Source organism: Blastomyces gilchristii, assembly GCF_000003855.2.
Source record: "Blastomyces gilchristii SLH14081 genomic scaffold supercont1.1, whole genome shotgun sequence".
NCBI lineage: Eukaryota > Fungi > Ascomycota > Eurotiomycetes > Onygenales > Ajellomycetaceae > Blastomyces > Blastomyces gilchristii.
The window spans coordinates 1,359,866-1,386,931 of NW_003101682.1; the positions used below are offsets into that span (position 1 = coordinate 1,359,866).

At 44.7% G+C, this 27,066-nt stretch overlaps 10 protein-coding genes across 10 annotated transcripts; 6 read left to right on the top strand and 4 right to left on the bottom strand.

Moving 5' to 3' along the window:
* Positions 1-296: 296 nt before the first annotated feature.
* Positions 297-2,074, top strand: BDBG_00202 (cytochrome P450 oxidoreductase; the record flags this gene model as incomplete). Its single annotated transcript, XM_002628910.2, has 7 exons — positions 297-425; positions 549-911; positions 968-1,063; positions 1,139-1,278; positions 1,333-1,500; positions 1,568-1,817; positions 1,889-2,074. The coding sequence occupies 7 exons, from the start codon at positions 297-299 to the stop codon at positions 2,072-2,074; spliced, it is 1,332 nt and encodes a 443-aa protein (XP_002628956.2).
* Positions 2,075-2,581: 507 nt separating this feature from the next.
* On the bottom strand, positions 2,582-4,095 carry BDBG_00203 (uncharacterized protein). Its single transcript, XM_031719784.1, has 6 exons — positions 3,865-4,095; positions 3,679-3,810; positions 3,553-3,598; positions 3,313-3,496; positions 3,082-3,212; positions 2,582-3,021 (listed from the first exon to the last, which is right to left on the bottom strand). The coding sequence occupies exons 1-6, from the start codon at positions 3,889-3,891 to the stop codon at positions 2,783-2,785; spliced, it is 759 nt and encodes a 252-aa protein (XP_031575671.1). The 5' UTR covers positions 3,892-4,095; the 3' UTR covers positions 2,582-2,782.
* Positions 4,096-5,088: 993 nt separating this feature from the next.
* BDBG_00204 (MFS drug efflux transporter) lies at positions 5,089-7,867 on the top strand. Its single transcript, XM_002628912.2, has 9 exons — positions 5,089-5,523; positions 5,586-5,666; positions 5,729-5,781; positions 5,859-6,116; positions 6,173-6,837; positions 6,899-7,054; positions 7,129-7,339; positions 7,418-7,475; positions 7,534-7,867. The coding sequence occupies exons 1-9, from the start codon at positions 5,386-5,388 to the stop codon at positions 7,555-7,557; spliced, it is 1,644 nt and encodes a 547-aa protein (XP_002628958.1). The 5' UTR covers positions 5,089-5,385; the 3' UTR covers positions 7,558-7,867.
* Positions 7,868-11,295: 3,428 nt separating this feature from the next.
* BDBG_00205 (cytosolic Cu/Zn superoxide dismutase) lies at positions 11,296-13,115 on the top strand. The gene is made up of 3 exons (XM_002628913.2): positions 11,296-11,650; positions 11,748-12,018; positions 12,090-13,115. Exons 2-3 carry the CDS (start codon positions 11,772-11,774, stop codon positions 12,995-12,997), a joined length of 1,155 nt encoding a protein of 384 aa, XP_002628959.1. The 5' UTR covers positions 11,296-11,650; positions 11,748-11,771; the 3' UTR covers positions 12,998-13,115.
* Positions 13,116-14,656: 1,541 nt separating this feature from the next.
* BDBG_00206 (uncharacterized protein) lies at positions 14,657-15,806 on the top strand. The gene is made up of 2 exons (XM_031719785.1): positions 14,657-15,233; positions 15,543-15,806. The coding sequence occupies exon 1, from the start codon at positions 15,046-15,048 to the stop codon at positions 15,217-15,219; it is 174 nt and encodes a 57-aa protein (XP_031575672.1). The 5' UTR covers positions 14,657-15,045; the 3' UTR covers positions 15,220-15,233; positions 15,543-15,806.
* A 661-nt stretch (positions 15,807-16,467) lies between these two features.
* Positions 16,468-20,793, bottom strand: BDBG_00208 (ethanolamine kinase). The gene is made up of 6 exons (XM_002628916.2): positions 20,593-20,793; positions 20,113-20,370; positions 19,928-20,039; positions 19,398-19,867; positions 18,993-19,342; positions 16,468-18,925 (listed from the first exon to the last, which is right to left on the bottom strand). The coding sequence occupies exons 2-6, from the start codon at positions 20,290-20,292 to the stop codon at positions 18,751-18,753; spliced, it is 1,287 nt and encodes a 428-aa protein (XP_002628962.1). The 5' UTR covers positions 20,293-20,370; positions 20,593-20,793; the 3' UTR covers positions 16,468-18,750.
* BDBG_00207 (4-hydroxyphenylpyruvate dioxygenase) lies at positions 17,089-18,157 on the top strand (the record flags this gene model as incomplete). The annotated part of the gene is made up of 3 exons (XM_031719786.1): positions 17,089-17,550; positions 17,615-18,066; positions 18,139-18,157. 3 exons carry the CDS (start codon positions 17,089-17,091, stop codon positions 18,155-18,157), a joined length of 933 nt encoding a protein of 310 aa, XP_031575673.1.
* Positions 20,794-22,619: 1,826 nt separating the features above from the next.
* Positions 22,620-25,841, top strand: BDBG_16069 (uncharacterized protein). The gene is made up of 2 exons (XM_031724096.1): positions 22,620-24,330; positions 24,384-25,841. Exon 2 carries the CDS (start codon positions 24,405-24,407, stop codon positions 24,723-24,725), a length of 321 nt encoding a protein of 106 aa, XP_031575674.1. The 5' UTR covers positions 22,620-24,330; positions 24,384-24,404; the 3' UTR covers positions 24,726-25,841.
* BDBG_00209 (CORD and CS domain-containing protein) lies at positions 22,749-23,998 on the bottom strand (the record flags this gene model as incomplete). Its single annotated transcript, XM_002628917.2, has 3 exons — positions 22,749-23,064; positions 23,198-23,723; positions 23,893-23,998. 3 exons carry the CDS (start codon positions 23,996-23,998, stop codon positions 22,749-22,751), a joined length of 948 nt encoding a protein of 315 aa, XP_002628963.1.
* Positions 24,747-26,012, bottom strand: BDBG_00210 (2,4-dihydroxyhept-2-ene-1,7-dioic acid aldolase; the record flags this gene model as incomplete). The annotated part of the gene is made up of 5 exons (XM_002628918.2): positions 24,747-24,905; positions 24,980-25,201; positions 25,308-25,537; positions 25,594-25,686; positions 25,856-26,012. 5 exons carry the CDS (start codon positions 26,010-26,012, stop codon positions 24,828-24,830), a joined length of 780 nt encoding a protein of 259 aa, XP_002628964.1. The 3' UTR covers positions 24,747-24,827.
* Between the last annotated feature and the right edge of the window lie 1,054 nt (positions 26,013-27,066).

A 27,066-nucleotide genomic window follows, 5' to 3' on the forward strand; every position in this document is an offset into this window, starting at 1 on the left:
AAAAGACTCCGAAGGCAAACAACAACACCATTTGACATTAGAAGCTTAATTCATGATTGCTTGTCTGCTACCAGCTCTACCGGCGACTGGAAATATCCAACATGCCCTCCAGGATCAGTGCCTTTGCGCCTAACCTCCAGTTCGATAATCTTCAAACATGCTTATTTTTGCTGGCTTGTTTATTCTTCGTTAGCTGCATATGGACTAGGTATAGTCCGGGCATTCGAAATGTGCCCGGTCCATTTGTCGCCAGCTTCTCAAACCTATGGAAGATATATAGGGTTTTACAAAAGGATATGGCATGGCGGAACATCGAGGTTCACGAAAAGTACGGTCCTCTTGTGCGGATAGGGCCAAACCATGTGTCAGCATCTGATCCAGAGGCTTTGAAGACGATATACAGCTTTACCAATATCTTCCCCAAAGTAGGTCACAGCATTCTCATTTACCTACAATCTCTCAGGAGCAAGAATCAGGAATGGCACGTATCTGCATTTTTTTTTCTTTTTTTTTTTTCCTCCAAATTACATAGGTAACAGATCTATTAGTCTGAATTCTATTCCATCGGGGAGGGCCTTTATGAGGGCAAGAAATTACCCACGCTTTTCACAACGCGGAGTAATGAGTACCATGCACAGTTGAAGCGGGCTTCAGCCAAGGGTTTCTCGATGACGGCCATCTCGGAGTTAGAGCCATACGTAAACGGGTGTATTGAGTTATTTCTAAAAAAAGTCGAAGAGCGCTCAAATGATGGCAAAGTGGTCTTTGATATTGGACCGTGGATGCAATTCTTTGCATTTGATGTTCTTGGAGAGGTCAACTTCTCTAGAAGCCTTGGGTTCTTGGAGACAGGCGCCGATGTTGATAACAACATTGCCGCAATTGATCAGTTTTTGTCTTATGTTTCTCTGGTAAGCTATGTTCTGTTAAGCTTACTCTGGCAGCGGAAATTATAACTTTTCTCCAGATCGGACAGATACCCACCGCAAACTATTTTTTCCTGGGAAATCCAATTTTACCGTTAATCTTTTCGAGCTATGAGAAAATGAACAAAGTGCAAGAGGTGCGTTAGCCAACCTTGTCTCCTGTCGCCTCTGTCAGTGCACTGGGTGTATTCGCTGAAGGTACTATACAAAAGTTCGCTATCGCCATGGTTAAGGAACGCAGACAGAACCCGGTTTCTCGAAAGGATATACTTGCAGCTTTATTTGAGGTTCATGACTCTTCTCCTTCAAAGCTATCATCTCGCGAGATCGTTGCCATTACAACTACCAATATGTGAGCTATACCCCTGACAAAGCAGTCTAAGGTTCAAATATTAACATGAACTAGTCTCGCTGGTTCCGATACGACGGCAATTACCCTAAGGGCCATATTCTACTATCTGTGTAAAAATCTGTCGATGTATCGAAAACTTCAACGGGAGGTAGACAGTGCAGTTGAGGCGGGTCGGCTGTCCAAACCCGCTACATACAAAGAAACTACGGCATTAACATACCTGTAGGCTTAGCATTATTAGTATTGTTGCCGAGAGTATGCAGGAATGATTGCTAACTTGTTCATGTAGTGGTGCTGTGATCAACGAAGCCATGCGCATTCACCCTCCAACAGGATTTATTTTGGAACGTGTCGTCCCAGAAGGTGGTGTCACACTAAATGGCACATATCTGCCAAAGGGAACTATTGTGGGAGTCAATCCCTGGGTGATAAATTATAACAAACAAGTATTTGGTGAGGATGTCAATGTGTTCCGACCTGAGCGCTGGCTTGAGGGGAGTCCAGAAGAGAGAGCCGACAAAAATAGAAATATGTTCGCGGTAAGTGCTATTTGATTTTATTGTATTTGTCAAACGTAGAGTGTGTTTACTGAGATAGTATTCACTTTAAGTTTGGTGCCGGTCCCCGTGTCTGTATTGGAAAGCACATCAGTCTTTTGGAGATGTGGAAACTTGTGACAGAATTTGTCCGTCACTTTGATTTCGAGTTGGAGGATCCCAAAGCGGAGTGGAATATACAGGCTGGATGGTTTGTAAAACAAGAAGGCCTAAGATTGAAGTTCAAGAAGAGGGTTTGAGTGACCTTTTCTATTGCACAGTTCCGTTTTTCTTGGTGCCGAAGAAAAGTTTGATATTTGCACACAGTACAGTAGGTATAGGTATTTAGGGACGATTTTACCTTATAATATTATGACATCTGCTACACCTTTTGAAGATTATAAATCTCATTAATGTTCCTTCCTCTCTGCAGTCTTGCTTTCGTGGCTTTGGAAGACGAGGATCATAAGTAAAATATTTATACAATGTTTTTAATCAATATGTGAGTCGTAACAGAGATTTCACACTTTAGAGATAGATAACTTGAACTTGCTCATATATCAGCAAGTTAAATGAACTATTTATAAGATTCTATCTGAAGGTATTTTATATATTATCCAGAACTCTGATGACAAGTATATGAACAGATCAAAGAATATGAGAGAGAACAAGTGTAAAAAGTTTAACTGAATAAGCATGAGAAAATCTTTCACATTGAATCTATTCTCTTCACTGTTGTCAGAATGAGAATTCATATAAAGATTAATAGTAAATCAGAATAGTATTTCTGTCTCTACTGCGGAGTATTTAAACTAGTACGGAATTGGATATGGCTCCCGGAGAAGTGGATATTGAGAGAAGCTTTTTTGAACGACACTCCTCTGCCCTGTCTCGTCCAACAACAATTTGAAGATCAACCCGACCTGTGAGGGCCAACAATACTTAGCTTCCAGCAACAAGACGCTATACTAGAAGGTGGCTCCATTTGAATTTGTGACCCCTTGCCCGTTCTCCATCTGTTGGTCTTTCAGCTTAATGAAGCTCACACCATCAAAAACAGGCAGCATCACGACATCTACCCTAGGATCCTCGATGACCGCATTGTTGAATTGCCTCAGTGCCTTACCGCATGCCGTCCAATATGGGCGGACACTATCAGGAAGGGTTGGGTTGAACTCCGGTGAGATCGTCATGCCCCGAGCAAACACTAACAACTTGTTTAGCGATGATGTGCAAAAGAGGTTTGGATTGAACGTGGGAAACACACCATTGTCACACATAATCAAACCGTTCTTCGAAAGGAGGTTTCTCTCGAGAATGGTGTTGACATAACCCTCGTATCCATCCTTGTTGGCATCAACGAAGATGAGATCGAAAGTGCCCTCAAGTGTTTTGAGCCTTTTATCAAGCACAGAATATCAGTAAGATTAGTCGGCATGAATTGATTGTTCTTTGCTGAACACAGTGAAAAACGCGCTGAATAGAGGATATATCATACGACTCGTCGGCTGGGCCCTCAATTAGGGTCACTCTGTCGTTGACGTTGTACTTGTCAAAAATTCCCCTAGCAGCCGCAATCATCTCCGGGCTGAGTTCCAAGGTGATTATTTCTGCCTGGGTAGCCTTTGTGCCTTCGTACCACGCCAAAGCGCTATATCCGGAATAAGTTCCGATTTCAAGAACTGTTTATCAAAATTAGCCCCCAAGCATGCAACAACGGGACATCTAGGTTCCTCACTTCTTCGTGGCTTGCGATCTTGAGCCAAAAATATCATCCACGAGCCCTATGAAATCATCAGCCTCGTTTTAACATGTAAGTGTTTCTTGCAGCCTCCGCTTTCCTGGTGGTTCGAGCTTGACTTACCTGTATGGGAGACGACATCTTATCCGCGTCTTTGAATGATTTCGCGGTGTAGCTCCATACCTCTTCCATCATCTGAGGAACGCCATTGGTGTGTTTGAGGCAATACTCGCTCACTTCCTTAGCGACCTCAGGCTATACGGAAAGTTAGCTGATGGCTGCAGCAGTGGGTGGCATTGAGAACCTTACACTAAATGGTAAGATGCTATTCAACATTTTTGTTTCTGAAACGTGTTGTCCGGCTTTCTAGATAAGCACACACTTTTTGTTGTTAAGTCGATTAAGCTGAGATCACTTCTGACAGTGTATGCAACGATAACTACAGATCACAATTGCGAACCAGCGCCCTTTTATGCTAAACACCCCATTGACGTGCTACGATGTAACTGATAATTTACCACGATATGTTTAATTACGCCAATGTTAAATTTACCTAGGTTGTTGTGTACGGGAAGTTTATATATACATAAACTACAAAATATCTGCAAATCTGGACTCTCAGCCTGACTCTCTTATTCGATACTCAATATACCCCCGAAGAAAGACTCTTACATCTCATACAAATCATCTTTTTGACTGCCCATTTCCATTGTCAAGCCTCTAATGAAGAGCGCAGTTTTACAGCTGTGGTGGCGGAATCCAAAGTTATGAGATTTAAGAACTGCTGACATTTTCGTATGTGCCGCCGCTATGTATTTATTTTTGGCGGGCGTTGTAACTTAGTACCAGAAATAACCTATGTATGTGCTGTCATGAATGCTAGTGGGGAATGAATTACGACGCCATATCTTCAGGCTCCCTGGCTTCAGCCTTCTCCGAGCCGCCTTGTACAGTACATTTGGCCAAGCTGATTGTGTATGTCTTTCTATTCTCGACCTTTTTACCTATTTCGGTTTCTGGGCTCAGCAGGCAATACCGTAAATGTCCGAAACATACAGATACATGTACATGTACATGTGTAGCACATAGCCAAATCGGATAGGGATAATATCAAATTGGCATGGAATAAAAAGGAATTTTGCAACCTTGGTAGACTCCCGAGCTGAAGGGGCTGGGACGTCGATAAACATGTGTGTTGCCAAATATCCTCTTCGTATTTTTCCTGTCTACAGCGCAAATGGTGTAACCTTGAGCCGATCCGTGAATCCCAGAGCTACTTGTTCATCACCGCCCAAGAGGTTTTAGTTGATCGTGATTTTGGAAAAGGTGGACGTGGCTCAAAATATGCGCCCGTAACGAAAACTCCCATGATGTAAACTGGTCATACTTCGGATTCATAGATAAAATCTCTTGATTGGTTCTCAAGCCCCTATTCTTGACAAGCCCTAGTTCTAATCTCTATCGTCTAGCTCAACCTTAATCTTAGTTATATAACTTAAAACATATACTGATTGTATTTGTCCCAAGAGGGCTCGAAAAAAGAAAACGAGCCCAACTGATGAATCGGATTCGTCACAATCAACTTCATTCCTGTTACACAAAGCCTACAGGAACGAGAAGCTGATTAGAAATCAGATATGCAGAAATTCAGCTTTGGGTTTCCCCTTTGGCAAAAGGTGCCTGGCTCGCTGCCCGGCTGACCTTTTATTGAAAAAAGACGACTTGGAACTCTAGGGCTTGATCTTCTTCAAAATGCGTTGGAAGGGCTATCACTTTTGCTTGTCTCCATTCTATCTTGTGCTCTTGTTCTACGATTAATCTACACTGATCATGTCGGCCCCCCAGCAACCGGAATCTGACTCTGTCCAGAATGGACTCGGTGATAAATCCGCAGCGATAACCGACCCGGAAAGCAATTTGCTATCTCCATCCCCATCCCCTGAAGCTCGCAAAAAAAGAGGTATTTCGGTGAGGAATCCAATCGCTTCTAGGGCCTCCTTTTGAGAAACTGGCTAACAGCGGTCCCTTAGTGGTTCTTGGTCGTTGCCAGCACGCTTTCATGTATATTTCTCTATGCCATAGACAACACTATTACTGCCAATGTTATCCCGGTTTGTGGAACTTCCTCCTAGCTATTCCTATAGACAATCTCGACTGACTACTTCCTCTCCAGGTGATCGCATCGGACTTCCAAAATACTGATAAGCTTGCATGGCTGTCGGTTGGGTAAGTGAAGGCAAATGAAGAGAAAAACATAGGAACTGCCGTAGTCCAGCGCAATAATCTGATCACTGAATATCTAGTTTTATGATCGGCGGTGTCGCTGCGGTCCTTCCATTCGGTAAACTCTATGGGCTATTCGACGTTAAGCTTCTTTATATCTTGTCTGTTCTCCTATTTCAGGGCGGATCGGCTCTTTGCGGTGGCGCCCCTAATATAGATGCCTTCATTATCGGACGAGTTATTGCAGGTGCCGGCGGCAATGGCATGTATCTCGGCGTTATGAATATTCTTTCCATCAGCACCAACGACAAGGAGCGGCCTATGTATCTGGGCCTCGTGTAAGTCAATATTCTCCTCGTCAAAAAATATATCTCCACTAATCCAGAACATATAGCGGACTTGTATTTGGAACAGGAACTGTCGTTGGGCCCCTTATAGGAGGCGGTTTTGCCGAATCAAGCGCTACATGGAGATGGGGCTTCTATATCAACCTTTGCGTCGGCGCCCTTTTCGCTCCTGTCTACCTCTTTCTCATCCCAGGATTTGACCCGCGCGGATCTCAGAAGATCCGTTCTCGTCTGCAAGACTTTGATTATTTAGGAGGAATACTCAGCGTTGCCGTACTTGCATGTATAATCATGGCTATCAACTTCGGCGGTCCAATGTACGCTTGGAACAGTGCACAGATTATAGTTCTCTTCGTTCTGTCTGGCGTACTTGTTATCACCTTCGGTTTTCAACAGGCATTTTGTTTTATGACCAAGGAAGAGCATCGCATGTTCCCTGTCTCGTTCTTGAAAATGAAGGAAGCAGTTCTGCTCTTTATTTGCATGGCAGCTTCTAACGCGGGTGGATTCATCCCGATATATTATATCCCAACATATTATGCCTTCGTCCGCGGCGACGAACCTATGAACTCAGCTGTCAGACTCCTACCGCTAATTATCCTCATTAGCGTGGTAATCCTCATCAACGGCGCTTTGATGTCTAAGTTTGGATACTACCAGCCATGGTATGTTTCTGGAAGCATTTTAGTTATTATTGGTGGCGTTCTTTTCTGTAAGTATTGCCGTGGAGCACGCATTCCCTTAATATCGTGTTTCTTACCAGCACTCTCTAGCTCGGATCGATGTCAATACGCCAGCACGAAATATATACGGTTACGAGGTTCTTGCTGGAATTGGAACCGGCTGCTATATTCAAGCTGGATATGCTGTTATGCAGGCTTTAACTAAGCCCGCAATGACAGCATACGCGATTAGTTTCATGATGTTAGGTATGGCCCTCATCGCACCAACGATATACCTTAGCTGGAATGAATAGCTGATATCTCATCGATCTAAACGATAGCCCAACTACTTGGAATCACTTTCGGCCTGTCCATATCCGGAGCTGTTTTTGTTAATTACACAATGAACGGTCTCCTCAATACCATCCCCAATGTCAGTCACGATGAAATTGAATCAGCTCTTCTCGGAGTAGGAAGCAATCTTCTGGGGCAACTTCCCACCGAGATCCAGGCGGCTTCCTTAGCAGTCATTGTTGAAGGTATCAAGAAAGTGTATGTAGAGGAACTATTTCCCTTCCCTGGAACCCTTGTAACTATCCACACCAGGTACTGTACTGAAATAATATCTAGATATATTCCGGTCTATGTGTCTGGCGCAGTGGGTCTCGTTGCTTCCATTTTCCTAAATGTAAGATTTGCTACCCTTACCTATCCTATGGTGACACGGCGCTAACGGCTCTTTATAGAGAAAGGGAACGGTACATGCTTAAAAGGCTCTGCTTGGAGGACTGGCGCAGGCGTTGCATCGAGAATGAATACAGATATATATATATATATATATCACAAAAGTAATGGATACGCGCTTTCCTTACATTCTGGGACTCATGGTTTGATATCGTAATCTATTCTGATCAAACCGATATACCGCAACATAATATCATAATCGTCATCTTTCAAAATATGCCCCAAGGTTGCTCATTTTGTCGTCTACTACTTATATCTGTATTAAATGTATTATTTCATCCCATAGGATACCAACATTTCGACGTAGCACCCACGATTTCACAGTGGCCAAGTATAATAACGTGTAAATAATGTCCCTCACACAGGTAACTTCTTGCCGCTATTACGTTCGATGAATATTGCAGCTACGGCCTGATGTCATTCTCCTGGAGGGCACACCCGCGTGCTGGCGCAGTTCCCAAGTCGGTAGCTTCATTTCATATTATAAAGCAGTTTATACAAGCTACAATTGATGATTTAAATATAATTGACCTCTAATTACACTGAAACTGTTAAAAAAATATAAAATTAGTTAATATATTTTTATCACAGTATTTATTACAAAAAACATTCAAATATCAAGAAAGAAAATAAGCTCTATTCACTATAAAATTCTCACAGATTTATAAGAAATGGCTTTTTTTTATATATATTAATTAATTGAGAGATTATAGTTTCTTTTATATATCTCAATGTGAGATGAGAATAAAACAGTGTGAAGAATTAATAGTATATAAAAGATAGTAAGTAAGAGATATATTATATAAATACAAATAGAGGTAATCACTAAAGAAAAAAAATGAGAACAGAAGTATTTTTTTCAGACTTCTTCAGTACTAATTTATAGAAGTATATAATTTACTCAAGTATTGATTTTAATATAGATCTAAATGTACTAGAATTAAAAGAATGAAACTACTGTATATTATATAAAAAAGACAGTGATTATAGTCAGATTAATTACAGACATTTCAAAGAATTCAATAATAAATATTTTAAATTCTTTATTTTAAAATTTACTGTGCGGAGTAGAATAATAATAATTAATATTGACTTGAAGTTGCCCTGATTATCAAGATACACACACTTGTTGCTGTGGCAACACTGCCCCGGTGGCGGCCGCTAGGCCCGCTACTACTTCAATGAGTAAGGGTGGCTCAGCTGTGGAGCCGCTGAGGCAGTCTATAGTGACAAATGTACGGAGTATGTGTCAAACGACGACATTTTTCAAACGTTTTTTCAGTGGTTAGTAAAAGACTTATATTATATTAGTCCCCACATAATAATACTGATTTTATAGTCATACATCTATCTATATATCAATTACACTAGTTCTAAAGTAGTTAGTATCTTATTACTGCATATAACTATGATTTAGTCAGTCTTGACGTTTATCCTTTTTATCATTATTAATGTGTGTGCTCATTGTAACAAACTAGTATAAAATACCCATTTTAACGCTTACTACTACTACGGAGTACTGTCAACCCGATTTTAACTTTTTTTCCTTTCTTTTCGCGGGATTTTCATTGAGGCGAAATGGTACACGTCATAGCGGATCATCTCAGGTTTCTATGACATATAATCTACGGAAAGGGTAATTTCTCGTCTTTGACCGAGTCCCGGGTATGTAGGTGTGTGCACACACTATGTACATGTACATGTACACACACGCAACAACGTGGGGTGGGCAAGTTCGCTTTCCAAAAATATCAAGTTAGTTGCTCGGGTTGTATGTAGGATTCGGTCCCATTCCTACTACAGAATGAATGTATATTCATGGCTGGACTTCACTTGCCGTCTAACATCTGAAGGAGAGGATCAAAGGATGAAACGGGCTTTCTTTTTGATGGGAAATCCAAATCCCCGTCTCGGCTCGCTAGGGAACGGCCAGGGCAGCCCGAGGAAATCAAGCCGAGGGTTGACAGGGCAGGCAGAGGGCATAACTCCCTTGGCTAATAATAGTTAGCTCGCGGGAGGAAGCCAAGCTGCTTGCTTGTTCAGGCTGGGTTTTGTTTACTAGCCAGGCACTTGCGTTGAAAGGTGAGAGAATTTATTTTTCAACTTGCGTGGGTTTGCTTGCCTTGGGAGGACAGGTTCAGGTTCAAAAGTTCTTTTGCCAGTTCTTCCAAAATTCTAGAGTTCCAATAAGATCATCCTGATTGACGCTGTTTGGTTGTTTGTTCTATTTCTCGTGGAACTAGGTAGAAGAAGGTTTTGAGGTGGCCGTGTGGACTGCTATTTCCCCCCCCCCCCCCCCCCCGGCGGGAGCGTCTCGTTTGATATCTTGTCTTGGACTCCACAGCTGGGCACATACGGTACTATATATAGCAGCACACGATATCTACTCAGCGTTGTCACTTTTTTAGTGTGTGCGCCCAGGAGGCATTATTATTATTATTATTATTATTATTATTATTATTATTATTATTATTGTTGGTATGTTTCGTGTGGCAGCGGCATGATGTTGTTTATTGCTTAGCTAACTACAAGCAAAACCGCGTAACAGTAACTAACTACGGGAGCGCGTTGTAAGCGCTATAAGTTAGTTCCTATATGTAGTAACTAGTTAAAGAGGACAGCCAAAGAATGAAATGCCCCTGAGGCCAAGCAAGCATGCCTGGCGATCGATGCAGATCGCAACGACGCGCGATCCAGACTTGCATGTAGATTACAGAAGTAATTCCAGTTATTATTTAATATTCTTGAGATAACTACGGAGTAACTAACTAGTAGTAACTACATAACTACATCATTGGAGCTTCCTTAGCTTAATAAGAAGGTTTCCCACAGTGAACCCTTCTGGTCGCTTAAAAAAGAACAGAGATAGAAGCATCCATTATCCATTCCATTCCATCTACTGGAATACCTCATCCGGCTTTGGCCACACGAAGGACAAACTCAAATCCGCAGACCCAGCGATGTAATTGGGCTGTGTTTTTTGGCAACCTGGGAGGATCCGCTGGTCGAGCCTCATCAAGCGATCGAGGTTATCGGGGGGGCGTCGTCCATTCCCATCCAGTTGCATCCACTTGCTCGTCTCCCTCTGCAGATTCAATATTATTCCTCAACATTTATTATTAAGTTATTGTCATGTGTTGGTGACAGATTGCCCAGCAATCCAATCCGCCACCATAGGCCCGTGGGCCGTGGAGCGACGGAACCTGACAGATCAATCGCAAAGAATGTGCCCCGCTCTTGGCATTTCTCCTGGTCGAATATCAATATTGGGGGGGATCGATATCCAAACAAAAAGCATCTATCTATCTTATTGGCAGGCCCTAAAGTGTTTAAGGCTACCTAGGTACCTAGTTAGTACCGGAGTAGTGGGTGATTCCAACCAGCCTTTGCCGCAGATTCAAAATCGAAAAAAAAAAAAACAAAAAAAAAACAAAGACAGAAAGAAAAGAAAAGAAAAGAAAACACGGGAAAATGTGTGCATCCACAAACTGGGGATGGGGATTGAGGGGGGATTCCAAGATTGATCGGCTGTTATTCTTGTGAAACCACCTGGGCATCACAGGAATCAATCAAACACACAAAAAAAAAAGGGGGGACTTAACCACTTGTCGCTCGACAAGCCGCCCTGGAAAAGCAGCCCCAGTTGGCCACTCCACTGACTGGCGCTGGCTGGTTCAAGCACTGCAGCAGCGCCCTAAATGGTAGGTTATTCGGCGGGCGGCGGCAGAAGGTTCAGGAGTCTAATCTTGTATGCAAGAGTCTATCTTCGCGAGCCACAGTTGCGAGTTCCCAGCCGCTTCCGCCATAGTAGCAAGTCGTCGTCACGAATCGCTTGTCGTTCGTGGCTGTTGTCTTTATAAAGCGCGATGTTCCCCTCTCCCCCCTTGCTCCCGCCTGGGGCTTTAAGCAGCATATCCTGTGGCTATTTCTTCTTCTTGTTGTTCTTCTTCTTCTTGTTCTTCTTCTTCTTCTTCCTCTTCTTCTTCTTTCTTCTTCTTCTTTCTTCTTCTTCTTCTCCTTCCTTCTTCTTCTCGTCCGTGGACTTTTATATACTTACTACTGTACATCAATCAGTTGCTTGCGTACATATTTCCGAGTCCGCTCTCTCACCCTAGCGAGGTATGCATATATCAATACTCTTATCCCCCTGCCGATTCCTCCACAAGTCGCAATCCTTTGTTAGCTAGTATTGCTCTAATACTAATTCTGTTTCTAGAAGGCGATCGCGCCGGCTTTCACAATGCGCGCTTCGTCTGCACTCCTTGCCTACTCGGCACTGAGCTTTGGCCTCACCACGGCCCAGTTCATCGAAGCTCCGGAAACATACCACAACCCATATGGCGTAGTTTACTCTGCAATGCTCTTGGACAAAAACACCACCTCCCTTCGCGGGACAATCAACGCGACTGCCGGGCCGGGCGGACACGGCGTGACGTACACCGTCGAGTTCTGGGGCTTTCCAGATGAGTTCACATACGGGCCTTTCCGTTAGTAGCAGCACCCTATAAAACACCCTATTTCTCTACAGATCTGTAATTCTGACACATACACGCGCTAGCCTACCACGTCCACGATCAGCCTGTCAACAGCAGTGGTGACTGCCAGTCTACTCTTGCCCATCTCGACCTCACCTTCCGGGGTGAGCAACCACCTTGTGATAAGAAAAAACCTTGGACCTGCCAAGCTGGCGATTTCAGCGGCAAGTATGGAGATATCATGAATCTTACAAACGGCACTCATTACTATACGAAATTCCATGATCCATATACTTCTACGCGGCATGGCCCAGGCTCTTTCATCGGCAACCGCTCCATCGTTGTCCATTACAACAACATCACCCGTATCAATTGCGGCAACTTCTCGTTGATAAGCAATGGTACCACGCCTCCTACGCATACCAAGAAGCCTCCTCATATCTTGCCTCCTACGCATACCAAGAAGCCTCCTCATATCTTGCCTCCTACGCATACCAAGAAGCCTCCTCATATCTTGCCTCCTACGCATACCAAGAAGCCTCCTCATATCGTGCCTCCTACGCATACCAAGAAGCCTCCTCATATCGTGCCTCCTACTCATTCCGTACCTCATCCCAAGCCTCCTAGTCCTTATCCCAAGCCTCCTAGTCCTTATCCCAAGCCTCCTGCTCATACCATTCCGCCTCCCGTGGCTCCTTCTCGTATCTATCCTCCGTCGGCTCCTTATCCGAGTGCCCCGTCAATTCCAGTTTATCCGCCAGGACCGAATCCTTCACCCGGTCCGAGTCCTCCACCAGGCCCGGTTGTTCCTTTGGGCACGAGTTATTCGCCGCGTCCGACCACTCCACCAGGTTCGGGTGTTCTGCCAACGACCTCGGGAGCGCCAGGCCTCCCACCACAATCACCGCCGCCTGCTATTGGTGCTGCTAACCGTGTCGGTGCTGTCTCAGTCGGCATGGTCCTCGCTGGCCTTGCCGTTCTCATGTTGTAATGAGCAGTTCAGTTCAGTTCTAGGGAGGTCTAATCCCGGCGGAGTTTTTAATGATGGGGCAAAAGGAGAGAGAAGAAAGCCAAACAGAAAATGGAGCAACTTGAAGAAAAATGTATCGAAACTGTGTTCGACACTTTAGCTTTTGCCTATTCTTTTGGTTGTGTTTTGTTTTTGTCTAGTTTTTCTTTCTTGTTTAATTTCGTTTCATTTAAGGACGGACTAAAGAAAGTCTATGGAAGTGGTGTTTATCTTCTTTTGTTCTTATACCTATATTTTGTCCCTTAGTTAATTATCTCTTGTATTTCATTGCATGGGGGGGGGGGAGGGAAATGAAAAAAAAAAAAAAAAAAAAAAAATTGAAAAAAATGGAAAAATGGAAAAAAAAAAAAAAAAAAAAAAAAAAAAAAACATGAAAACCAAAAACCAAAAGAAAAGAAGAAAAAAGAAAGAAAAAAGAGAAAAGAGAAAAAAAAGAGAAAAAGGAAAAAAAGGGGAAAAATGTATATATATATATATATGTATATACTATTTGCGCAAGCATGTTCTATCCCAGACTCAAGTCTCCCGAACAACAAAGGATACACTTGTGTAAAGCGCCTTTGAAATTCTTTTTCGGCATTTATGTGGGCTGTTTTCCCCTTCCCTCCATTCCCTTTTTTCTCAATCTCCCAATCGAACTACTCGAACTACATGAAAATAATGTGCCCCCCATGTTAGTTTGTTAATGGAGAGTCGGTTTCCGGTAATCCGGGCAGGCGGGCGGCTTTGCTTTGCGGTACTTTTGCGCGCAAACGTCAGCTAATTCTAATTTTATATAGTTAGTTTATCTAGTTATATGTTTTTTTTTTAAAAAAAAAAAAAAAAAAAAAAAAAAGGGGGATACTCGCGGCCCCACTATCTTCTATTCTATAGTGGATAGTGGATAGTGGATAGTGGATCGTGAATTATAGGTGAAGATAGTGTGGGTGGGGCCGATCGAAACCCTCCAGGGTTGTTCCTTGGTTCTTCTATCTACCTAGGCGGGATTTGGTATCGGGTTTGGATCTTTGACTACCCCCTACCGTGTTGTGGCGGGCAGCCTACAGGTTGCGTTGGTGTTATGGTGGGTGCCATGGTAGCCGTACCTTCGTTTTTTTTCTCTTTTTCTATCCTTTTTCTGTATTTAATTTTATTTTATTTAAAAACCTGAAATATAGGGAGGGACTATAACTAATAAGTTAACAATGGCAGAGGCAAAATTTAAAAATGGTAACAGGTGGCTTCTTTCGCAATGACAAAGTACTGGCTTTATCTGTATCCCAGTGGAATGATGGCATTGAGGTAGCAACGGCGCAAGATATGTAGGTTGGTATGAGATGGTGGGAACAGATTTATCTCTGATTGTGGTACAGTACATCTGGTGCATCTGACCCGAATAGAGGAGTGGCTGATGGATACATGGATTGGCAAGTGGATAGTTCAGGCCACACAAAATCTTGTGATGGTAGAACTATGGATCCAACTCTCAGGTCGATCGATCGAGAAAAGCTACCTGCCACCCAAGATAATAACCAACCAGACAGACAGATACTATTATTAATAATAATAAGGGCGACAAAGCGACAAATTAGTTGTATTAGATCTCAAATCTCGAAATCCTCCTCCCCCTCGACCCCACCCTTTTACACTGCCAATACAACATATCATGTTTCCCCCCCCCATTAACACTCCCCACATCCCTCCGGTGGCCCGGCATCTCCCGCACCACCTCGACTCCCATGGTAAGTTCCTGGAAGTGTGCTAGAAACCTATACCCCCTCGGTAGCGCGGCAAGCCGAGCCCTCATCGGCGATGAGGGTGGCCCGGTAGCACCGTGACAGCGTGCGCGGACGCCCAAAGGTCGTTTTGGGAAATGAGGTGAGTATGTATGTACTGCACCTTACATTTTCCTAATAAGGAAGAATCAAGAGAGACCCGTGGGCCCCTTGGTGTGCAGTGTCCACCCTTTATCCAAGTATCAAGCATCCTAGCTATCCAGACTGGGACTTTGGATATCTGCGTCTAACCCTATGTCTTGCTTGGTCTTTGGGATTGCTGCATCTTGCTCCAACGGCGCTGGCCATTACCCTAAAACGGGCTTGTCCGGCTATATTCCTGCATTTGAAGCAAGAGCTGATCACCAGCTGAAAGCGTTCGAGACTTGTAGACCACATACTAGAATACCCATGAATGGCGTACCCTAGCTACCTACGTTCTGGTCAGTCAAAGAATCCAACAAGTGAGCAGAGAGGTGGGGGGGCTGTTCATCCCGCTATCATTTTTTTTTTTTTTTTTTTTTTTTTTTTTTTGTTTTGGTATTCCTCCTTGGCTTTTCTGGAGCCTGTCACAGGATTTTCTACTCCCAGGGGATATTCAACCCACGCATCGTGGAAATGTCGTATACATATCGCTGCTGTGATATTGGCCACGTGTTAGAAACGAGATCCATCCCTTGCAACGACCATCTATCTGCACGGCATTAAAATCCCCTTACTCCGTAGTTAGTTAGTTAACCTTATGTTTTTAGATCCTTCAACAAAGAGACTCGAAAAATTCCTTGCACGCAAACCCCCTGCACATAGCAATGACTTCTTTGAGTGACTTCGATTCATGCAGAGCCGGATATCTCCGTGGCCCACTCCATCCTCCAGCTCCCAGCTCTGGCAACCCGCCAACTGGTAAGAGTATATCGCCCCGTTGCCAATAGATTGCAGCTAGAATAGTTCGATCAAAAAGAGCCCATTTCGTAGCAACCAGGGTAAAAAATCTTCTGCCGTGAGCGCAAGGTCTAGGGTTAGGTTGGTTAACTAGTTACCCCAATCGGTAACTAAGTTAGAATAATTAACGTTAACTAAGTTAACTAATTAGGGCACACTTACCTAAGTACGTTAGCCAGATCGCACGGGGTTAACTCACTGGTTAACTAACTTACGGTTAAAAAGCTTATTTATATGAGAAGCTAAGTTTAACGTCAGAGCATTCAGGGCACTTGCAAGATAGAACAACTCCTGAGATGTCCATACTTACTAAGTCAATTAATTCCTGGCCAGATCTTGAAAATTACGAAACTGGAAGTACCTGCCCGCCTTCCCCTGGAGGGGAAGCTCATGTACTGTTTTTAATTGTATAAATCCTTATATATATGTTTATATATATTTCGATCCTGTGCAACTGTACCTTTACATAGCATACGGCTGTACCTATGTTTCCACGTTTATACAGATGCGCTTTGGCCCTAGATGAAGGAGAATCCACTGTCTTTTTGTTGCTTTCTTGTGCCGTGAATCGAGTCTTCGTTCCATAAGCCGTTTGTTTATCTGTCGCTCATCCTAAACATTTCATGGGCTGAAATCCCCCGACGGGGAGCCCGAAGCTTGATGCGGAGTGTTTCTAGAGTATAGAAGTTGCATCGGTATGTCTGCTCGACGGAGCAATATTCCACACTGAGGATTGGGGAGTTGAGTTAACAAAGAACAGGCAAGTAATTAGGTAAATACTATTGGATGGTGAGAGTACACCAAAAGTGGCCGTTCAAGTCTTCCGCCCAGCCCTTATTTTCTCGGGGATGCGAAGACAATCCTTTCTCCTTTTCAGCCTTTCAGAAGGATGTAATTGAAGATGAGCCTCTAGGCATATAGGTTGGATTGATATTATCAGAGGTAATTTGACTTTCATCTCAATCTAGGGTTTTTCTACTATGTACAGTTTTGCGTGCCTATTCCATGTTCTGGCGCGCGTGAGGTGCACAATCGGTTCGTCAGAGGAACCGTCGCGCGATTCGATTTCAAGACAACGGCAGGAGTGAACATGAATGCGAAGAAGGGCGGAGGACAACAAGGTTCTTAGGTCAAGGCTCAAAAATTGAAAAATTGAAAAAAAGAGGGAACAACCTACACATATAGAAAAGACGGAATGAGAACGGAGGCAATATATAAATGGGGATGGACTCACTTCGACAAGAACATCCAGATTAAATAAGAACATGACAAACCTCTACGAGCAAAACGAAGAGCAGATGAACTCAGCTATCACTCCACAAAAGGAAAATTCCAAACCGACCCTGCATCCCATCCATGTCCCTCGGCCGCGCCTGTGCCCATGACCTCCCCATAAAACTCTCCCAAGCCTCCCGCCACGGCTTCAAGGGCATAGAGCTGTTCTACGAAGACCTCGAATCCCACGCCCAGGCACTCACAGACGGCCTCACCCACTCCAACCAGCTCACCGCAGCCCAAGAAATCCGCCAGCTCTGCGACAAACACAACCTGCAAATCGTCACCCTGCAGCCATTTCTCTTCTACGAGGGCCTGCTGGACCGCGCGGAGCACCATCGGCTGCTCAATGGGAAATTAGCGCTGTGGTTCCAGCTGGTGAAAATACTGCGCACGGATATGATTCAGATCCCGGCGAATTTCCTGGGTCCGGACCCAGGCACTGGCAAGGCGCGGACGACGGGGGATTTGGATGTTATTGTTAGCGATTTGAGGGAGGTGGCGGAGCGGGGGGTTGCGGGAGGACCCGCCCGTTCGGTTCGCGTATGAGGCTCTTGCGTGGAGCACGCATGTAGGTACCTGGGAAGCGTGCTGGGAGGTGGTGCAGAGGGTTGATAGGGCGAATTTTGGCATTTGTTTGGATACGTTTAATTTGGCTGGAAGGGTGTATGCGGATCCGGCAGTGAGGGATGGGAAGATGGTTAATGCGGATGCGAATTTGAGAGCCTCGTTGGCGCGCTTGGTGGCTACTATTGATGTGCGGAAGGTATTTTATATACAGGTTGTCGATGGGGAGAGGTTGGAGAGGCCGTTGGTTAAAGGGCATGAATGGCATGTTTCGGGACAGCCGAGCCGGATGTCTTGGTCGCGGAATGCGAGGCTGTTTGCGTTCGAGGAGGATAGGGGTGGGTATCTTCCCATCCTAGCTATTGCTCGGGCTTTCTTTGACCTTGGATTCGAGGGTTGGATCTCGCTAGAACTCTTCTCGAGGTCGACTGCGGACCCAAAGCCGGATATTCCAGCAGCGCACGCGAGGAGAGGGGCCGAGTCCTGGAGAAAGTTAGTTCGTTATCTTGGGTTGAAGGTAGATGTCTCTTGGCATGTATGTTGATAACGTTTGCTGCAATGTAGATCGCATGGAAGAGGTTAAATAAAATTTATTTCCACACATCCATTTACCCCCTTCTAAATCCCTCCAAACCGGCAAAGCATCCTGACACAGCCAATGACGCAATTGTTCAACAGAAGGGGAAAAATTGATATTCTTGTACTGATCTAATTTAAACGGAAAAAACAGAACCAAGGAGTAAGAAAACGAAGTCATATCTTTGGTTGTTGACTTGGTCGTTGAAGACAAACACTATCATCATTAGTTCTCTGACCTAATGGCGCCTGTTCCTGGATTTAAACTCTCTTCGTGTATTTGGAACCCGTTTCATGAAATCATCGTTCATAGTTTTCGCGTATACAAGCTTCGGGCGAATCGTGTTGTTGTTGAAACGGTCGCGAGATGTAAAACATAGTCAGCACGAAATCAGAGGGTTCATGACGCCATAGAAGGCGCGATTGGAAATGAATGAAAACGCTCTAAAAAAACGAATCTCATGAGAAGAGTCCCAACACGCTCTTAGCAGGAAGTCAAAAGTCAAAACAAGTAAAGACGAGAAAGTGACATGCTGGTGAAATTTCTTGGTTAATAAAGCGAGACCGTAGACAAGTCACTTAATTGATAAATGAGCGCATCTATGCCTCTTGTGCCCACCGTCGCTCTCGCAGGGGCATGACTTCTCCTGCTCGAGCACGGCTTCCATCAACCTCGTGACGCCAAGCCCAATATTCACTCAGACGTAGCTCAGCATAAGAAGCATAGTCGAAGTCGATCTGGGAAATCGTCGCCTGGATCAGCGCCCATACGCCCCTATTAGTTTTCAATATTAGTTATGGGTTCTCTATTTTGCGATGGGGAACCAAATTTCATTCCATACCAATAGAAGCCTGGAATTCCACGGTATCGATCAACCTCCTCAAACAATTTCTCAACAAGGTCTTTCTGATTAGCTCCATTCAAGCCAGAATATTCAGCATAGCTCTTGACGTATTCAGTGAGGAATTCCCGCCGAACAGGCTGCGTCGGTATCTTGCTGAAATCGCAATCGTAACCAGCCCATTCCGCAAAATGGTTTGCGATATCAAATGCTGCTGGTGATGGTGTTGCATATTCATAGTCGATGAAGCTCACAGTTTCATCTCCAGTTGCATCAGCAGGAGTCGAACCCGGATCCTTTGGTAGAATGATGACATTGGCGCTCAAAAGGTCGCAATGGGCAAATACAAGCTACATCTTCATATTAGCATCTTGCGGATTAATGAGATAGTGCATGTAAACGTACCCCACCCTTCCCAAATCCCTCTTCCTTATCAAACTCCACAACTATTCTCTCAAATTCTTTTTGAAGATTCTTCCGCCTCGAGCGTTCTTGCTCTGTAGTTACAGGTAAGGCAAGAATCCATTTCTGCAAAACAGTCCAGAGACTAGTTCCTACATGCCGAGTCTTTACGGGTGTTATATCATCCACCTCCGTTGAGGTTGTGGAGGTACGGGTGGTGGGGCCAGTCATAGAATTCGTCTCTTCTTGCTTTCCTTGGGTCGAGGTCGTAGAGGGTTCTTCGTCGATTGGTAGTACCGCATGCCATTGAGCAAGTCGTCGCGCGATTGCACTAAAAACGCGCGGATTGTTCAGGTCATCGGGCGAAGTTACCTTCCCACGAATGAAGCGGTAGAGGAGGCCATTTTTAAACCTGGCAAGGAGCGGCGGGGCGAGACCCCGTTCAGCAAGCAGGGCATGTGATCTGGTTTCTCCTGTTTACAGGATGACATTTTAGTTCCCAATTCCTAACCGCTATTTTGGGGTCTACATACGGTCGCGGTCGATTAGTATTTCAGTGTTGTTTCCATAGGCTCTCATCAAGACTGCATCGTTGTCGATCTGTTCATCTGAGAGGCCTGGTACTCTTTTTATAATTTTCAGTAGCTATATCACAACACCAGGTATGAATAATAAGCACATGGTTTTCTCTTCGTTGCGATAACTGTCCATTACATACGGTATTGGTTATTCCATCCGTAAATCTAATAAATTCAATGTTTCCTTCGGAGTGTTCCCAGTGCGGGTTCAGCGTCAGCACAAGCCTCAGCGCTGAGGCTTGAGAATCAGCTTGATTGTATGATAATGGGATGTAGCGCAGAGAGGCATGTCCTTTGTCTGGCACGTTTCTAGAACCCATTCGGAAAGTTCTATATCTATAACGAGGGGTAGATGCGGTAACAGAAATAGGGAGGCAAACGAGAGTATATTCTAGAATCTAAAGAAAGTATCAACGGTCAGCCGTAGGTCTATAATAGTAGATTTCCCCGGAGCGTGCACCAGCTCTGGATAAAACAAAAGGCCCGGAGATCCTCAAGGGCCGTCTGGGCGGTAGTAGTGGTGCAGGCTACTAGGGTCGGATGACTGGCTCGGGGCCCCAGAAACCAGGTAGCAGAACAGGTCAATGAGGAACACTTTCTTAAGAGTGTTGGACACATACCGTAGAGCAAGAGTGTTGGTTTGCGGCAGAGAACAGTGCAATTGGAAGTGAAGACGTTGGTGGGAAAGTGGTCTCGTGCCCAGCGAGGAGAGTGGACTTACGGGGGAGCGGCGCGCCGAGCCATGGAAGTACTACGCCTCCACTTTTGCGCTGCGAGATACCTCCGGGATAAAATATTTCTGCAAATCACCCACTTTATCACGTGCGACCCGGCACCGGAACTCTGGAACCTTGTAGCCTCACGCTAGGTGGTTCATCATATAACTACGAACTCCAAGGACTCAAGGAGAGGTATGATAGTTACAGTAGTGTATAGATGGGACACATGCGCAGCTCCGTGCCTCCAACTAAATTTAATTTCTCGATTAGAGACCAAGCTGTGGTCGGGTCGGATGGGATACGCTGCGTGTTATGTGCCCATATAGCCAACCATTGCAAACCTAGCATTCATGTCATGCGCTCTGGTGCATCCTGCATAAAGAAAGAAATCCCATGTCATCTTAACTCACAGTTGTTCTTCGCCAAGATACCTATATTCAGAAACTATTTGAGACACATTATTTCCCATAGCCCCTTGCTTCGTTTATGGAGGTTTACACTCCGGCAAAAAGGGGGGAAAGCCCAAGAAATTCCGCGACTAGGAAAGTTGTCTAAAATGAGATTGGGATCCAGCAATGAATGTTAGAAAAAGATCGTGGCACCAATTACTGTTTCATGGCCGCATTGCTTCACGCCTTTTGTTCCCGAATGGTTTGAATACACCTAACTATTCCTGTGATGTGTAGCTAGAGCGATTTCAAGTTTTGGGATGCGTCAATGGGCGTGATTGGTGTCAAGAAACTTCCTGAGCGGAGCAAGACAGGGGTGCCGTACTGCAAGCTGCTGAGGATTCTTGCTGGGTAGCTAGCACTCGAAGAGAGTGCTGCAGAACTGAAAAATCGATTCTGTTCCCTCATTGAAGCTGAAAATTCGTTTGGAGGTTGAAAGTATCGAACCAATCTGTAACCCAAGCTGGTTTCAAATGTCTGCACCCGAGACTCGAGCTATGGTAGCTAAGACAAAGGCGCGGCTACAAACTTAACACCGGCCGTTCCATCCACTCTTCACCGGAGGAAGCCCAATATCAGAATTCAGGAACCGGTGGGAGAAAATAAGCCAGGTGGACCCGCTCCCCAAAGCAGCATAGCATTAGGGCTCGGCGCGGGTTCTCAACCCAATCCAGCTAAAAAAAACGCTATAGATCACGTGACACTCGATTTTTCTCTTTCCCTATAAAAGCGCATTTCCCACGCCGAAATTTTTTATCCTTTTTTCTTCTTTTCTTTTCTCCATCATCAGTAGAGGTTTACATAACCATGTAAATTTCAAAACCGGAGCTCCGCTACAATGCGGCTCGCTGAGGGTCATCCGTCCTTACACCACTTTTATTTGTGCGTTGTTTTGTGAGAAATGGGTTTCCTTCCGTTCCCAGCTCTGGAGACCGAATTTCCGCGTCGTCCTTTTTCCCAAATTAACTTTTATGGCTGGGCTTATTTTCCTGTGGGCTTTAGCTGTGGAGGAGGCGTGACATCTCGTATCGTCGCCATTCTCTGTTTGTTTTTGGTCGTTTGTCCGTGTTTAGACGTGGCCTGGTTGGGAGTTTTGCCTAGCGCGCCAGGCCGATTTTACTGCTATTTTGGGTGTGAAAATATGCGCCCCACGTGAAAAATATCAAGGCTGAAGCATTGAAGATCAAACTAGATTTTTGAGCAAAAATACTAATAATAATAATAATAATAATTGAACTACATACTTTGACGATTCACACCACTTTCCTTCGTAAAATTTCGCACGTTGTCAAGCTGTTCCGCCAAGGTCCGTGACCCATTTCCCCCTTCTCTTCCACCAATACAGGGTATATGCCGCATGAATACACGTCGGATACGCATCCTCGAAATTCACTGAAACGAAGATGCCAATTCGAAGGGAAGCTCTCGTTTATTAATTACTTGGGTCCCCAAAAAAATCAAGCAATCCAGCCCTGCACCACCAAACTCCCCAAATGCGGTGATAAAGATGCACGGTTAAAAACTGATTCTCCATCGTTTCCACATATATCATTATCTAAAATCATCAAACCCAGAGCATCCCTGCCCTAAACGTCCCTCTCTCGGACTTCACGCCTTCTTCGCCCGTCCAATCTGAATAATCTCCCCCGTATGTTTATCATCTTTGCGTAGGACAGGCCAGCTCGTCCCGTCCGCCTTTGCTAAGTTCAAGTCCATCTTCGTGCCCATGATTTGGAAACTGGACTTCTCCACATCGATGGGTGCGTAGAGGTTGAAGGTTTCCTTGAAGCGCTTGTTATCGGCGGTCGGGAGGTCCAATTCTATTGTAGTAGGCGAGGAGAAGTTAACTTTCGCGCTGGCTTTGTCAATCTTCTTGAGGTAGAGGGTGGCCATGATGGAGGTCGCGGTTTGGTAGAAATCGGTGCTGAAAGTAAAAAGTGCAAGGCGGTTAGCAAGTCTTTTCAAATATTTTCCGGCACATCCACCAACACGGCTCTCTAATCTTTCCAATTGGACGTATCTGCTGTAGTCGTCATGAATAATTCAAAACAACTCACCGAATATTATCAACCTTCTCCTCCCCTGATTTCTTCCCCTTCCCAAGAAATAAATGTCTAGCTCTTTCTTTACAGCCAATTATCTTCATAAACTCATCAAACTCCAGCACTCTGCGCTTACAACAGCTCCAACCTTTGCTCCCCTCATGGAAGATCGGTTGACCCGGATGATGGACGCATTTTTCATCATCCCGTGAAACGGAGGGTGAGTACTTCGCGTTGCAGCCTCTTCGACGACATGTCGCGCCCGCTTTGATTGCAAGGGAAGGGTCATCGGATTCCGATTCTGGTGGAGGAGAGGTCGTAGGGGTAGGGGTGTGCACGCCCGCGGCGGAGAGGGTGGTTGGGATGTTTCCAATGGCTATGGGAGTATGCTTAGGGGTAGTGTCGGGTGCTGCCTGGGGTGTCTCCTTTTGAGGCTCTGGAGCTGGCGTGTCATCGACTGCTGAGTGTTTCCCCGTCGTGCATGGTGGGATGGTCAGGAATTCGTCGAAGCTGAGGACGCGGGGCTTACAGCATTTCCATCCTGCAGTGGCAAAGCTCTGTCAGCTAGCTGCGATGCTTTTTGGAGGAATTCTCCTCCCGCACTTATTTTCCTGGATTCTATTCGGGGCCCTCCTTTGATCTCGCGTTTTGCTTCTCATATATAGTTGTCCAAGTAAGAAGTCCAATTTCACAGCGTCATTGGGACTGACCTTTGTGGCCTTCGTGAAATTCAGGCGGGCCTGGATGATAAGTGCACGGTTCGTCAGGGTCCGTAAACACCTTGCCGCAGCCCTTGTGTACACACTTTTGCGCCATATTTTGTTTTATGATATATTTCCCAGTAAATAGGCTCTCTCAATTCTGTTAGGAGTTGGCTGATAGTCCGTAGATATTGAGTCTGAGATGAGTTTTGGTGGGATGTTGGGCGGTCTGGAAATATTTTAAGTACTTACATCATCCTCGATGCTTCCTCGGAGCTTTTGCTGGGCGCCAACGCCCCCAAACCCATCGAAGCTTCTGGTGCCATAACGAAGACCAACCACCCGTGCTTCTTTGCATTTTGCAGGTAGATTATATCTGAGCAATATCAAACAGGGCAACGCTATTATTCCCCAGCTTATTCTTGCCAAAGCAAAATCCAGGATCGCGTATGTGCCCTCTGATGAATACACGGGCTCAAATCGCTCACAGTTTGTTCCAGTGATTGACCTGACACGGCACGATGTACCCTACACGCCGCCTGCTCCAAAGTACTCGACTCACTCTCTTCACACGCATCAATTGCTCGCTATGCGATACGGCAAAATACACCGTAAAAAACCTACGGGAAAAGAGACCATTCTTATATTCAGAAATTGATGTGATGGTCCCACAAAATAAAACGTGGAAGGACATTTACGAGTTTGACGTACCGGTTCTACACGTTCAGCGCGTAATGTTTAAATCCAGCGATGGACGCGAAACCCTATCAGACCCGAAGAAGCTATTTCATCGATTTACCGAACAGGAGGTTGAGAATACAATAAAGGAAGTAGAAGAATAAAATAAAATATTACGGCTTGTGTGGTGTGGTTATTATGCCCCTGGGACTATATACTGTATGCCGCTCCATAACACCTCCTGCGGGGGTCATATGGAGGACTCCTCATAAACCAGCACGAGCAGTTTTCAGTGAGTTCGACAGATGGGTAGGGAGAGCAGCGATGTCGGAAATCACAGATATCTGTATGGAACCGTCAGCACTCGATGCAGTGGACGAGAAGATATATACAATATGGAATCCAAGTCTCGTCTTACCATATGGAACCCTTGCTCCGCGTACTTCTTTGCGGACTCGCCATCTGCGCTATAAATTCCAGCCCTCTTACCGTTGTTGACAGCCGCTTTGCGAATCCTTTCAATTGCAGCCACCAAGTCCGGATGGAAATCACCCCTAACAGGTCGGCCAATATTGTTTCCCAGGTCCCAAGGACCGATCAGGAGCACGTCTAACCCTGGAACCTTTGCGATTTCTTCAACCTAAACCGTTGCAAATCAGATTCCAGTTAGCTTCCCAAAGTTTTATATAGGGGAATAGAATCAAAGAATGTCTTAGCCCGTTAATAAACCTTTCTGCAATCCATACATTTTCAAGAGCCTCCTTAGTTTCTATCTGAACAATTGTAACCAAGGCTTCATTCGCCTGAAACAAATAATCTGTTTGGGAAAGAGTTCCAAATGACGCCATGGGAAATGGGCTTCCAAAGCCTCTTTTGCCCAGGGGAGGGAATTTGGCTGATTCGACTAGTTTCTTCGCATCGTCTACCGTGTAGAGGAGGGGGACCACTATTCCATGGGCTCCTGCGTCCAAGGCACCTATCGTAGGAGTTAGCATCGGGTTGAAAAGGGAACCATTGCAAGAGTATACATACGTTTAACCATCCACGACTCGTTGGCAGCGATGCGTACAACAGGACTAACACCCGTAGCGGCAATTGCAGCCACGGCCTCGTGCATTTGGGCGTCTTTTATAGTTAGAATGAGCAATGGTTAATAATCCGGCCAAAAAGCATTGACACAGCAGTTGATGCACAAGTTCAGAAGCCTTGCCCCAGATTCGTAGCAATACAACCATCCCCTGTATCTAATAGAATAAACACAGGACATTGTTTCTTTCGTCCTTTAGGTATTTACCTGCAATGTTGCCGTGCTCCGTGTCAACACAGATCCAGTCAAAGCCGCTTCTGGCCATGAGCCGGGCAAGGTTGGCCCCAGGAAGCATTTGCCATGCGCCGAACGAAATGCCTCTGCCCGTCCGAAGGGCTGTCTGTAGACGGTTGGCAGCTTGCATTGTTGTTGATTATAAGGACTCGCGGTAGAGGTGGATTGAACGGAATATCACTATGATGTAAGTTACCTTGTCTCATTGTCTAGCCAGCGACAGCAGCGATTTCGTCATACTTTTCCTTCTCTTTCTCCCTTTTTCTTTTTTTTGTTGGTTCCACCAAACATCAGCACTCAAGCGACAATATCTTCTCCACTTTGCGTCGCCGAAGATCCCACCTCATTTTACACCTCATTCTTATAAAGTCTTGCTTTGATAGACAAAGCAGAATTATCTTCAACAGAGCCTTCATCTGGTATCCGCGACATTACATTATTGCTGTCACTCACCAAGCGCCTCTGAAGAATTTTAATACCATGTAGATTAATAATGGTATTTCACCTGAGATTGGCAACTGTTCATGATCAAGAACATTTTGCAGAAATGTCAGTTAATATTTACATTCACTAGATTGCTCTCTTCTTGAAACTCTCTATCCTAGTGAGCTGTCAATGCTGGTGACAATTTTACATACTGATCATTGAAAGATTATTGCAGTGAAAGTTGAAGATATGACTCTACATGAAGAATGAGAAGAGATCAAGACAGCCTTGAAATTTGAGATAATGAAGAGCATGCTGCATGACTATGAAGTTCAAAGACACATCATGCAATATTACAGATGATGAGAGAAAGCTAGTTGACAGTTTGAGTACAGCACATGAACAGGTAACATAAGAAGTTCTTTCTGAGTATAAATGTTATGTGATAAAGGCATGAATTATGTTCAAAAAGAAGTTCTCATGAAGCTATCTTCTTGCAGCTTTTTCCAGAACAGGTGAGGCACAAAGCATTGTCATTTATTTACAGATAAGAGTCACTCAGACCAGAATATCTGTTTCTTCAAAATCAAATATATTACAGATACTAAACCTATCATCATAGCTGATTCTGATCATACATAGAGCATTCTCATTGAGTGTTGTTGAAAGAGATATAGATAAACAATTTGTGATCATCAGTTCTTCTCTATTCTTTTTCTCTTTTCATAAATTGCTCATTTTCATTTCAGTATGAAATG